At 43.1% G+C, this 14,696-nt stretch overlaps 1 protein-coding gene across 1 annotated transcript in view; it reads right to left on the bottom strand.

Moving 5' to 3' along the window:
- Window positions 1–2,633: 2,633 nt before the first annotated feature.
- The window catches only part of LOC139472772 (cartilage matrix protein-like), a 32,104-nt gene continuing 20,041 nt past the window's right edge, over window positions 2,634–14,696 (bottom strand). The window contains exons 4-6 of the mRNA XM_071255239.1: window positions 6,387–6,530; window positions 4,348–4,461; window positions 2,634–3,259 (exon numbers count right to left, since the gene is read on the bottom strand). Of these exons, the coding sequence (XP_071111340.1) occupies window positions 2,673–3,259; window positions 4,348–4,461; window positions 6,387–6,530 (845 nt within the window). The 3' untranslated portion in view covers window positions 2,634–2,672. The remainder of the gene's footprint in view (window positions 3,260–4,347; window positions 4,462–6,386; window positions 6,531–14,696) is intronic.

Below are 14,696 nucleotides of genomic sequence, written 5' to 3'. Positions count from 1 at the left end.
CTAACTGTGGTATTTTTGGTATTTCTTAGAAGCAATGTCATACTTTCAGCATACAAATGACGGGAGAACAGTGGTCACAGATAAGCTAACTGTTGTATTTTCGGTATTTCTTAGAAGCAATGTCATACTTTCAGCATACAAATGACGGGAGCACAGTGGTCACAGATAAGCTTACTATGGTATTTTCGGTATTCCTCAGAAGCAATGTCATACTTTCAGCATACAAATGACGCGAGTACAGTGGTCACAGATAAGCTTACTATGGTATTTTCGGTATTTCTTAGCAGCAATGTCATACTTTCAGCATATCAATGACGGGAGTACATTGGTCACAGGTCAGCTTACTATGGTATTTTAGGTATTCCTGAGAAGTAATGTCATACTTTCAGCATACAAATGACGGGAGTACAGTGGTCACAGATAAGCTTACTATGGTATTTTCGGTATTCCTCAGAAGCAATGTCATACTTTCAGCATACCAATGACGGGAGTACAGTGGTCACAGATAAGCTTACTATGGTATTTTCGGTATTTCTTAGCAGCAATGTCATACTTTCAGCATATCAATGACGGGAGTACAGTGGTCACAGGTCAGCTTACTATGGTATTTTCGGTATTCCTGAGAAGTAATGTCATACTATCAGCATACAAATGACATGAGTACAGTGGTAACAGGTCAGCTAACTGAGGTATTTTTGGTATTTCTTAGAAGCAATGTCATACTTTCAGCATACAAATGACGGGATTACAGGGGTCACAGATAAGCTTACTATGGTATTTTCGGTATTTCTTAGAAATGTCATACTTTCAGCATACAAATGACGGGAGTACAGTGGTCACAGATAAGCTTACTATGGTATTTTTGGTATTTCTTAGCAGCAATGTCATACTTTCAGCATACCAATGGCGGGAGTACAGTGGTCACAGATAAGCTAACTGTTGTATTTTCGGTATTTCTTAGAAGCAATGTCATACTTTCAGCATACAAATGACGGGAGTACAGTGGTCACAGATAAGCTTACTATGGTATTTTCGGTATTCCTCAGAAGCAATGTCATACTTTCAGCATACAAATGACGGGAGTACAGTGGTAACAGGTCAGCTAACTGTGGTATTTTTGGTATTTCTTAGAAGCAATGTCATACTTTCAGCATACCAATGGCAGGAGTACATATAGTCTCTAATCTCAGTTGTAAATGATTATTATCAGTTCAAGCAATGCAACTTACAAGCTTTGTTTGCAAAATACTGATAAAATAGAGCAAGCTTATCAGATGAAACGTGGGGTATAAATGTTTACATTCATTTTAATCCACGGTGACAGGCTAAACAAACGCCTGAGTCTAAAGATTGTATAAAGCAAGCACCTAATTCCTGCAACATTCATTCTATTGTACATCATTTTGACTATATGTACTATTCTGGTTTCATCTTATTTCCTTAAAGATTCTAAAAGTACAAACTGAAAATGTACCCACCCTTCTTTACACGGGTGACACATATCACTGCCAGTCATGAAGTATCTTGACTGGCGACACTACGACCGCGATTGGGGCGAGCTATGACGTTACTGTGACCTGTCTTGTTAGGGGCATGGCGTAATTCTGCGCTCGACTGCTTTTGCAGAGCAACCGCTAGTGACGATACTAGGCCTACTGTAGCTAAAACCTTGCCATCCTCCCTGTGAGTGAGTTAGTCAGCATGCTTTATTTACTAGACAGAGTGTGAGTGAGTGAGTGGGTGAGTCAGCATGCTTCATTTACTAGATATTTCCCTGGACGATGCAGTTTCACTGTCTAAACAGAATGTGAGTGATTGAGTGAGTAAATGAGTGAGCATGCTTCATTTACTAGATATTTCCCTAGACGATGCAGTTTTACCGTCTAGACAGTGAGTGAATGAGAGAGTGAGCATGCCCCATTTACTGGACATAATATGAATGAGTGAGTGAGGGACCGAGAGGAAGAGGCGGTGAGTGAGTGAGCATGCGTAATTAACTAGATATTTCTTCAGCCGATGCAGTTCATCGTCTAGACAGAATGTGTGAAACGTTTAATTCAATGAATAAACACGTTGAAAGCCATGTCAACAGTTGGTTTTGCTTCACTAAACAGTCACCAATGCCACTGTTGGTTGTGCTTCACTAAATAGTCACCAATGCCACTGTTGGCTGTGCTTCACAAAACAGTCACCAATGCCACTGTTAGCTGTGCTTCACTAAACAATCAGTAGTACCCCTGCTGTTGGTTGTGCTTCACAAAACAGTCAGCAAAGCCACTGTTGGTTGTGCTTCACTAAACAATCAGTAGTACCCCTGCTGTTGGTTGTGCTTCACTAAACAGTCAGCAATGCCACTGTAGGTTTTGCTTCACTAAACAATCAGTAGTGCCCCTGCTGTTGGTTGTGCTTCACTAAACAGTCAGCAATGCCACTGTTGGTTTTGCTTCACTAAACAATCAGTAGTGCCCCTGCTGTTGGTTGCGCTTCACTAAACAGTCAGCAACCTCCAATCCACGCCCCAAACACACACACAGTCTCTCTCTCCTTCACACACACACACACACACACGCGCACACACACACACACACACAAACTTATCACCCTTGAAACAACAAACTCGCAACATATGCTGACCATTTATTGGTTACGAAATAACATTCAGTGCAGCTATTTCATCCACTATAAATTACAGTCTGCAACTGGACGGGACCAGCCATTATCTTCTGTAGGATAGCATTGACTGCTACAGGGGAGCCAATCTTGAAGATGTTGGAAGGTCTCGAAGCAATTAGGTGGATTGTGGAATTGGCATCTACTTCAGAGATAGCAACAACAAATACCTCAGCTTTGGCAGTCAGATCACCAATACTGGCAGCAATGGCCTCCCGGTCCTTCATTGTGGTGTACCCATCGGTAAACATGATGACCTTGTTGTCAGCGTCATTGCGGTCGCCATTGAAAATTGTACTTGTAGCCAGCTTGATGGCATCGCCAATGTTCGTAGAAGGACCCTCTTCGTATGTCTGCTGTTTTAGAGCTGCCAGGACGCCCGACTTGTTGTTGCTATATTCATTGAATCTGAATACAACTCTAGCGTTTGAAGAAAACGCTATCAATGCAACGTTAACAGCATCACGGCCTATGGTGATAGAATTTACCATACTCTCTTGGAATCGTTTTATTTCGTCAAAGTTGGGTTTGCCGATGGAGCGTGAAACATCGTCTACAATCAGGATGTCTAGCTTCTGGTCATTGGGGACTGGAAAAGGAACGTGCAATATGTAAAGATTGTGCTAAGTCTGTAGATGAAGGGACTTTGTTGTGTGTTACAGTGTTACACGTATATAGATACGATATATAGATAGATAGATTTGTAAATATAAGCGATTAAGGGAAGGGTGAGGATGGCTGACTCCATTGCCTGAAATGATTTTTCGTGCGAGGGTGTCAATACCGCGAATTTCTTGTTTTGTCCAATAAACAACCCCGAAAGAATACGAAAGGATAGGCACAGCAGAAATATTGGTGGCTTTATCTTTATGGCGAGCATTCATTCCAGATTTTCTTTCGTCTATATTTATATTCTGACCGAAGGTTTTCCTTCATATTGGCATTTTGGAGTTGGTAATTATTTTTGACACTAAATATATTGAGCATCTTCCGCATATGCTGCTGATACAACTACCGCTACTTCCGCTACCAAAAGAAGTTCTCAATCGTGAAGATTGCACTTCCTATGACTAGTGTCACTGAAATACTGTTCATAGGGGCGGCAATTATGATAATCAGGGCATAGTCTTCATGACAGTTTTAGAAGGTAGGAAATCAGTGTCTGCACAACATGACAGCTTTAGATGTGTGACAATCAGTGTGTGAACACAGTGAATGTTTTTGAAGGCTGTTAATGAGTGTTTGGATGCAGTGGCTGTTTGTAAAGGGTGGTAGTTAGTGTGCGAACGCCATGACAGTTCTTAAAGTGTCATAATCAGGTTGTGAACAACATGAAAGTTCTTAAAGTGTCATAATGAGGTTGTTGTCGCTATAACAGTTTCGAAGGGGTGAAAATCAGAGCAACGTTACAAAACAGTTCCGAATTATGAAAAATAAGGCATCACCGTTCTTAAAATCAGGATATGATCGCAATGATAGTTCCCAAAGAATGAATCTCGGTGTGTGAACGCCATGCCAGTTGTTGAAGGGCGATAATCAAGTTGGAATATTGCTGAGTTTGGTGTCTTACAGCAAACAAACAATCAAAAACAATCTGACACGCCGTCATATTGCTGAAAAACTCTTAAAAGATGCATTGATGCGAATTCATTCCATCATGGCCATTCTGAAACCTACCTGTACACTCCGCGCCTGAAAACTGAGGCGGACAGGCGCAGCTGTAGCCATTCCATAGCTCCGTGCACGTGCCCCCATTTGCACAAGGTTGATAAAACTCACAGTATGTGTCAGCTGCAAAATGAAATATGAAGCTTAATTAGTTTCCAGAAAGTTTTTTGTAATACGAATAAAAGAGCCAACGGTAGCATCTATGCAAATACATCAGAGTTTGTTGAAGGTTGCTGATCAATATCTGAATGCCATGAGAGTTTTTTTTCATTGTTATCATCAAGGGGTGGTCTGCATGCTAGTTTTTAAAGGGAGATAATCCGGATGTGGTCGCCATGTCAGTTTTTAAATGGTAATCAGTCTGTAAACGACATGACAGTTTGGAAAGTGTGATAAGCAGTTGTGGTCGCCATGCCAGTTTTTAAAATCAGGATGTGGTCGCCATGACGGTTTTTAAGATGGTAATTAGTGTGTGAACGCCATGACAGTTGTTAAAGGCTGGTAATCATTGTATAATCGACATGACAGTTTTCAAAGTGTGATAAGCAGTTGTGGTCGCCATGCCAGTTTTTAAAGGGAGATAATCAGAATGTGGTCGCTGCGACAGTTTTAGAAGATGGTAATTAGCGTGTGAACGCCATGACAGTTGTTAAAGTCAGGTAGTCAGTGTGTAAACGACATGACAGTTTGTACAGGATGATAAGCAGGTGTGGTCGCCATATTAGGTTTTAAGATGGTAATCAGTGTGTAACCGACATGACGTGTTTCGAATTGGTGGAAATCAAGATATGGACGCAAACAAATGAGGAGGTAGATCAGGGTATGCCCAACACGACATTTCGAAGGGGTGAAAATCAGAATATTGTCGCTGTGACAGTTTCCAAAATTCGGGTCTCTTTTACAGTTTTGAGGGGATAATATTCAGGGTGTGATTGCCATTACAATTTCGAAGTTTTGAAAATCAGTCTGTGGTCACCATAATAGTTTTGGAGGGGTGGAAGTCAGGATGTGGTGGTACTGACAATTTCAAAGGTGCGAAAATCAGAATGTGGTTACCATGACAGCTTTGAATGGGTCCAAAGCAGGCTATGGTTGCCAAGAAGTTTTGAAGGGGACAGAACCACGGTACTGTCTCTATGCAGTTTCGAGTAGGTGCAAATAAGGACATGGTCTGTGTGATAGCTTTGAATGCTTGCAAATCTTTGTTTGGTCGCAAATACAGTTTTGAGGGGGTGAAAGTCAGGATGTGGTCGCTATGAAGGTTTTAAAATCAGTGCCTGGATCACATGACAGTTAAAGGGTTGAACATCAGTGTGTGGTGGCAATGACAACTCCGCTGGGATGACGACAAGGAAGTGGTTGCCATGACAATGTCCAGAGGGCTAAAATCAAAATCATTGTATATTTTCCATGACAGTTTCAAAGGTGTGGAAATCAGGGTGTGGTTGACTTGACAATTTCAAAGGGTGACGATCATGTTGGGGGGGGGGGGGGGGGGGGAGAATCAGGGTGCTGTCGTCATGACAGTTTAGAGGGGTTAGCATCTGGCTGTGAATACCAGGACAGTTTCTTGGTGGTGAAAATCAAGCTGTGGTCACTGTGACAGTTTGGAGGGAATAAGAATCAGGGTGTGGTCACTATGTCAGTTTGGAGAGGGTGAGAAACAGGGTGCTGTCGCTATGACAGTTTGGAGGGGTTAGTAGCATCAGGCTATGATTACCATGACAGTTTCAAGGTGGTGAAAATCAAGCTGTGGTCAGTGTGACAGTTCCCAAGAGCCGAGAATCAGATCGCCATGACAGTGCAGAGGAGGTGTGAATTAGGGCGTCATTGACATGACAGTGCAGAGGGGGTGTGAATCAGGGCGTCATTGACATGACAGTGCAGAGGGGTGAGAATCAGGGCGTCATTGCCATGACAGTGCAGAGGGGTTTAGAACCAGGGTGTGATTGCACAGTGGTGCTGGGGTGAGAATAGAAGTGTGGTCACTGTGACTGTCATTACAACAGTTTAGAGTGGTGATGTAGTAAAGTAGTACTAAGACTTACTAAAGCAAAATCCAGATTGACTAACGCTCGTGGTGAGATTATATATTTCTCTACCGCTACACATCCTCGTCTCGACGGCATATGACTTGAAACACTTTTCACTGGCCGACATAACACACACAATAGACGTGTCTCCACTTTTAGCTGGAAACAAACAGACTTAGAGTTTTAGAACTCACTGAAATTAAACTGCATGTGATGTCAGTAAAACAGCCACATCATCAATTGAAATAAAACACTCAGTTATGACTTTATATTCTATACTAAATATACTGATGAAATAAAGAAAGCCATGTAATGGTGTCCTGATGATGTTACTACAGTGAAGGCAGATAACACAAAACACAACACAGTAAAACGCATTAACACACATCAACACACATCAACACACACATCGCCATACGTCAACATACATCACATGTATCACACACATCAACACACATCACGATTATCAACACACATCACAAACTACATCACACATCACGCACATCAACATACACTAACACAAACCAACAAACACACCAACACCCAACAACACACATTACCACACACCACCCCCACATATCAAGATACATCAACTCACTACACCACATCACTACACACCAACACACATCACCACACATAACCACACATCACCATACATCAACACACATCAACACACATCAACACACATCAACACACATCAACATAACCTAACACATACCAACAAACACACCAACACCCAACAACACACATTACCACACACCACCCCCACACATCAACACACATCAACACACATCAACACAAACTAACACACATGAACACATCGCATCACATAACAACATATTAACACCAATGAACACACATCACCACACACCAACACAAACCTACATACATCAACATACTACAAAACACATCACAACACAACGCAACACATCACAACACATAACAGCATATCAACAAAAATCACATCTACATACATGACAACACATCAACACACATCACCATTCACCAACACAGATAACCACACACTATCATAATCAACACACATCATGCATTTGAACACACATCACAAACATCATAACACACATCAACAGGCATCAACACACATCAACACAACACACACCAACAAACACATCAACACCCAACAACACACATTACCACACACCACCACCACACATTAACATACATCAACACACTACACCACATCGCTACACACCAACACACATGAACACACATCACAAAAACATCATCACACATCAACACAAACTTACATACATCAACGCACTTTAGGTTTTCGGGTATGTTACAATCGGAGCAGTTTGGGTGTGGGTGTCTGTTTTGTTTATAAAGTGTTTCGTTTAGGTTTATTTGGCCGCTTAGCATTCTGTTTATATTTTTTTCTGTTAAAATGGACTTTGTGAAGTTGCGGCACTTGGTCACTGGTTTACTAAAGAGGGATTTTGTCAATATATGTATATCAATATTGAAAATTTTATCATAAATTGTATATTTATATACTTATCCTATCTCACACTATGCTTTTCTCTTTCTTCATTCGATTCTTAGTGGAAACGTATCTGAAATAAAAGTTTCCAGCTTCTAAAGTTAATTAACCCTGTCATACCTCACATCGCCACGGTCACCTCCCAGATCTGGGTCATGCGCGCTATGCATGCTGGTTGACCTTCTTGCACTGATCACGTGTCTATCCCAGTCAACTCATTCTCTTTCAAGAGCATAAAGACTAAGGAATTGCGATGTGGGGATAGACGGGTGGGCATATAACGTGTGAGATAGGATAAGTATATAAATATACAATTTATAATTCAATTTTCAAATTTTTAAACTTATCCTATCTCACACGATGCATTTTATCCCACGGTTGGATGGTGGGGCGCAACTCCCTTGTCTATAGATCACAACCGTAGGATATTTACAAGGAAGCTGGAACGTAACTGTGGTACAATACTTAATACAGTAACACAGTTAAGTGTCGTAAGACAAAAAAAACCCCAAAAAACCCCTAAAAAACAACAACTCGTAAACAGGATAAGAAGAACACTCTCAAAGAATGTTGAGAGCCTGATACGCGAACAATTGAAACACAATAAGTCGGGTACAATATGTGTTACATGTTCAAACGTAATCAAGCGTAATCGCATGTCTAAAACGAACGAGTGCGACTTATATTCGAGAGAGTATACATCCAGTCGTCGAATCTACAAGACGGGGTATTCCTATTTCCAGAGGACGATAGGATGGCCCGCTCGGCAGCTCTTTTATCACTTCGTCAAACCCTCAATCATGTCAGTGATTGAATAGATGGGTAAAAAACGAGAAGAGGAAACGATCAACAATATCCACAAAAGAATCATAGATCCGTTACTCAACACACATACCTAAAGCAGAGGTGTTTGAAATAAGGGATCAGGACACCGAAATCGGCCGCGTCTATTGACGACTTCAAGATGAAGACCAAGGTCTCTACAGACGAGTGGTTATACCCTCTAACTGGATACTCAGTCTGGCGAAGCCCGAATGAATACAATAAACACCAATAATCATGACAAATGTTTATTATAAATAGAGATGGATGTAATGAACATCTGGTTATACATCTCCCTATCTGCGCAGTTGTGTCTTGGAGATCTGTTGTGCGATTACCAAGGGTCCAAACTGGTGAAGGCCTTGAACGTCCGTCACTGAGATGTCTCGGAGGTAATGGGATGCGAACACGGTATCGGATTTCCAAAAACATCCCTCCATTATTGCGGTCAAGGAGGAATTACTGTGCAGTGCCATGGTGGAAGCGACAGCACGTTTCGTGAGTATTAGATGCGACTTGAGCAGGTAGGCCAGCGAACTTGTAGGCTCGAAGGATCACTGAGTGTATCCGAAACGAGATTGTGGTACGGGATACTTCGGTAGTAGCTGGAGCAGAGAGCGAGATGAATAACCTCTTACGTAATCGACGAAGTGATTTCGCCGCTTCCAGAGAGATTCGAAGTGCACGTACCGGACACAACGATATGTCTTCGTCAGGGTTTAAGAGGGCAGTCAACATTGGGATACTGAATAGTCGATCGGGTTGACCAGAGAGTTGATTTTGGGAGATGAAATCCCATCGTAGTCCCAAAAATACTTTCCCATGTGCTGTTCGTTCGAAACGCACTCTGTTGACGTCTAAAGCGTGAATTTCACTCACTTGAGCCGCCGTTGCAAGGGCCAGAAGGAAAACTGTCTTTAAAGAAATGTGTTCGAAATCTTTCTCGGCGAGAGGTTCACACTCGACCGAAGTTAGATGGCGAAGTATGATGTTTAAATCCCAAGTTGGTGGTCGAAAACGTGATGTTTGGTCCGAAAACTTGTACGATCTGATCAATGATTGTAATTCGGCGATTGTAGAAATCTTAGTGCCCGTTGTATTTGCGATGACAGAACTGATCACAGCCAAATAGGTAGCTAGAGTCGAACATTTTAGTTTACGAGATGATCGAAGATAGTGAAGGTATTCAGCAATTTGTTGCGGGATGCCGTGGCAATTTGTTGCGGGATGCCGTGGCAGGTGTGGAAATGTCATGTGAATGACAATACGATTCAAATGCCTTCCATTTATGGTCATATAGTGCTTTAGTAGATGACCTGTGAGCCCCAGAAATGGTCTTGGCCAGTCGTTCAGAATAACCCTTAGCTATCAATGATTTCTGTAAATGCGCCAAACGCAGAGATTGAGAGTTGTTGGCGACGGATGACGTGGCTGAGAGTGTGGTTGATACAGAAGATCGTCCCTTAGAGGTAGATGGTAAAACTTTCTGTCTGCGGGATGAATGAGCGTTATGAACCAACTGCGTGTTGGCCACAGGGGGGTGACCAAAAGTAGAGTGAGGCGATTGGTGGTTGATAATCTTCTGTAGAACCCATTGTAGAATGCCGGATGGGGGAAAGGTGTAAGCATGTAGTCCTTCCCATGGGATCGCTAACGCATCGTGGTCCCAGGCTAAGGCGTCTGGGATAGGAGATACAAACCGGGATAGCTGAGTATTGAAGCGGGTAGCGATGAGGTCGACGTCTGGGCACGGAAATAACTGGCAAATCCACCCAAAAATCACGGGATGTAGATGCCATTCCGTGGGAGATGGTTTGTCGGGTTGGGACAGGGAGTCGGCTATGACGTTGGCGATGCCGGGAATATGTCTTGCTCGAACTTAAATGTTGAGTGAGTCGATCAGTTTGAAGAAGTCGAGTGCTAGAGATAGAAGTGATGTTGACTTGGTGGATCCCATCTTGTTTATGGACCAAACGATTGATAGGTTGTCTGACTGAATCATTAGTGTGGAGGACTGAAGGAGTGTCTGAGGACACCAGAATCACTGCTTTGAATTCCAGATCGTTGATGTGAAGCTGGCTTTCTTCTGATGACGTATGGGTCGTCTAGGATGGTCCAGTTTAAAGCGAACGTGCCTAGTCTTCCGCCTGCGGGAGACGAGAAAATCGGAATGGCTGGAGTCGGAAGGTCCCAGTCGTTCTGCTGTTCTAGTGAGTCATTTGGGGTTAGTGTCTCCTGACTTAGGAGAGTTAGTGTTTCCTTTAGTCCCTGAAAAGGTGACGGTGCGTCCGCCTAATTTCCTTCATCGCTGATATTGGTGTGCTCGGCCACGGCCACGAAAAGAAGCAGACCTATTACTTAAAACTTCTCTAAGGTCTTGTTGAGAAGGAGTAAAGGATGGTCGTCTTCGGTCTTTCCTTTGTTCTTCCAGTTGATTTCTCTGGAGACGAAGTAAGTCAACAGTGACTTGCAGAGAAGTGTCTCTTTGGACTTCACGGGCAACCTCCTGAAATGCGTCCAGCAGAAAGGGAGGGTGTTGACCATGGCATTTGGTACAGCCTGTTGTTAAATTGATCATCCCATGAGCAATGTTGGTGGTTGATCCACTGAAAGGGATGTAGTGTGTGTCGATGCAGATGGAGGTACTGTAGTTGGTACAGCAGGTGCCATTTGGGGAAGACATGCTGCTGTTACAGCCTGTAACAGAGAACGAATCTGTTCTGCTGGAATAGCAGAAAGTTCGCTAGGGATCCATGATGTAGGGATAGCTTGAGATGATCTTGTGATGTTGCATGAGTCTGTGATTCAGAGGAAACAGGGGGGCGTCGAACAGGAGGTGGCGATGGGGAGCCGGTACGACGAGTAGGTGAAGTAGAACTCTGACTATCTTTAGGTGAAGGACATCTACTAACGGTAGCTGATCTGAGTGGTCTATCTCTATGTCGCCGAGGAGAATCTTCATGACGAGAAGAGGAAATGTTGCTTGATCGATAAGGTCTGTAATCTGGATCATGAGGATACCCATGCCATGGAGGGTGGGGATCCCTGTAGTGTGGATATCGTTCCAAATCATGTGTGTAGGCACTATATGAAGTAGTGTTCCAAGGGTAATCACCATGTTGATGAAAATCAAAAGTGTGAGGGTAATCTCTTGGTCAAACCTCGGGATGGATGAGTGAAGGAGAAGATCGAGACATGTAGGATGAATGGCTAATAGACTTGTTGTAGCGTTCATCTTCCGAGCCTAGATGTGATGGGTCTGAATAGTCTCTGCGCGAGACATGATAAGGGGATGAGCGAGAATCCGCTCGCCTGTCATAAGACTAGTGACGATCTGTAGGTGAACGTCACATATTAGGGGAATCTCTCGCATGTCTCTGTTCCTTGGAGGTTTTATGAACTCTCGTGTCCCGTTGAACCTTTGAAATGTGTCGATACTTAGGGAGTCTGTATGTCCTTCGAAGTTCGGTTCAATGATGTTCGTTGAACCTCAGAGGTTCTACGAGGCTCAAATCTCTTGTGTTTGTCCGAAGATGTACTATTCGAACGTGACTGTCGCCCCTCGGGAGTACAGCGATTTTCGGAGGTTCGACGATGTTCAAATGTTTGACGAGGTTTGGATGTTTGACAAGGTTCGAATGGTCGGTGATGTTCGGAGGTGCGATGAGGTTTGGAGGTTCGAGGTTCGGAGGTTCGGAGGTTCAGGGGTCCAAGTTCGGAGGTTCGGTGTTCGGAGGTTCGAGGTTCGGAAGTACGAGGAACCTTCGATGGTGGGATGTTCGGTGAATCATCACGATGTCGAGAGTGAGAAGTCCGTTGGTCCCAGTCTGGGTGCCGATCCCCCGATGATTGCACTGAATAAAGTGCACTGACTGTCGATGCTAGTCGATCCTGGGACGAATGTCTATCGTTTTGTGAATCATCTCGGGAATGGGAGGTTCGTGAGCCTTGATCCGATGAGTGGTCATACAACTCCTGGTCTTGAGAAGATCGATCCTGCGGAGATTTTGAACGATGGACGAACTTATAGGGTTGACCGAGGTACCAGTGCTATGTGTACCCTCCGAAGGTAAAACAGGAGCGAGCTCCATATTAGTCGTAGAACGTTGGCTGACGTAAGCCCGTCATCAACACTCGTGTCTAACGGCAGGACTCGTCGAATGTCCGAGTCTCGGGATGTGTTCGGTAGGTTCGGCTTTGAAGGTGGATTCATGGATACCTTAGACATGTCGTCTGTGAGAAAAAGAGTCAGACTCCCTCATCGTCTAACGAGATCATGGGACCAGTTTGATCCCTAGTATTCTGGCCCGCTGGTGAGCGTGATTGGGCCGATCTCGCTTTCTTGACCGGTGTTTTCTTGGCTTTCGTGGATTTTTCTGTAGTCTTAGATAGACGATCTGACACCCGACGCGGACATTTATGAAGGATTCATCTGGTAGATCGGAGCAGAGCTCGCAACGCTCTAAAAAACTGCATAATCCACGACAATCCGAACATTGGGCATGAGGGTCAGACGGAGAGAAAACACGTCGGCACAACGTGCAGACAGGTCTCCGTGTGGACTGCTCGTCCATTATGAAGAATAACTATCCCAAACACGTCACCACTGCGTGGCGATTTGAAAGAGAATGAGTTGACTTGGATAGACACGTGATCAGTGCAAGAAGGTCAACCAGCATGCATAGCGCGCATGACCCAGATCTGGGAGGTGACCGTGGCGATATGAGGTATGACAGGGTTAATTAACTTTACAAGCTGGAAACTTTTAATTCAGATACGTTTCCACTAAGAATCGAAAGAAGAAAGAGACATCCATAGTGTGAGATAGACTAAGTTTAAAGATATGTTGTTTTTGATGTCCTGCCTCGATTTGGATTTTTTGTTGTGGATCTAGGTTAACGACCCTAATGAATATTGGGTTGTGTTTGGACCCAGCCCAGTAATTTAAGGTGGTTTGATTTCGTCTTAGTTGTATGGAGGTGGTACCTGATATAAGCTGGGGTGTGTTTAGTGCGGTACCGGTTCTAGTACCCAGGGCTGTTTTAAGGGCTATGTACTGGATGGAATTTAGTTTTTTGTTTAGTTTTTTCTGATATGGAGTTTGAGGACTGGAGCGGCATAGTCTAGTTTAGGTTGAATAAGTGATTTATATATATTAAGTAGTGTTTGTTTGTCAGCGCCCCAATCAGAGCCGCTGATGGCTCTCATTAGATTTAGGTCTTTTTGGCATGATGTGACCAAATTATGAATATGCGGAGCCCATGTAAGTTGTTGGTCAAAGGTGATTCCAAGAAATTTTGCTTCCTTTTTTAATATAATGTTTTGATTGTTTAAGGTGAGTTTGGGTGGACAATTTGGCATGCGTCTGTTTTTGAATAGTAGGCGGATGTTTTTTTTTAGTGTTAATTTGGAATCCCCACTTGGCTGCCCAGTGTTCTAGGTGGCTAAGTAGGGGTTGAATTCTTTTTGGGATTTGTTTTAACGAGGTTGACGACGTCCAAACAGAAATGTCAGCAAATTTGGCAGTGTTTATATTTTTAGTTGTGGGCGGGAAAATATGGCGTGCCGTTTTCTAAATGATGTGGGTCTGACAGAGTGTTTTTTTGTTGTTTTTTTATTGTGATGTTTCTGTCTGTTAAGAAAGAGTGAATGAAATTTAGAATTCTACCATCTAAGGCTTTTTCTTTAAGCTTTTGAATTAGGCCGTTGTGCCAAACCATGTCAAATGCTTTACTGAAATCTATGAAAATGGCCACAGTGTTTTGTTTTATGGCGAGTGCTGTTTTAACGTCATGTTCTAAATATAAAACGTGGTCTAAAGTTTGTCGGTTTGACATAAAGCCACTCTGGTCCTCGTTAAGAGGGTTTTGAGAGGTAATTTGGAATTTTAGTCTATTATTTATGATGGATTCCATTATTTTACAGATATGGGAGGTTAATGATATTGGGCGATAGGAATCCGGTTCTCGTGGGGGCTTGCCTGGTTTTAGAACCGGCACCAC

The sequence above is a fragment of the Haliotis cracherodii genome, unplaced genomic scaffold (assembly GCF_022045235.1).
Source record: "Haliotis cracherodii isolate W230 unplaced genomic scaffold, xgHalCrac1.p SCAF_25, whole genome shotgun sequence".
Lineage (NCBI taxonomy): Eukaryota > Metazoa > Mollusca > Gastropoda > Lepetellida > Haliotidae > Haliotis > Haliotis cracherodii.
Note: the sequence above shows the minus strand (reverse complement) of the source record. Positions and strands in the feature narration are given on the sequence as shown.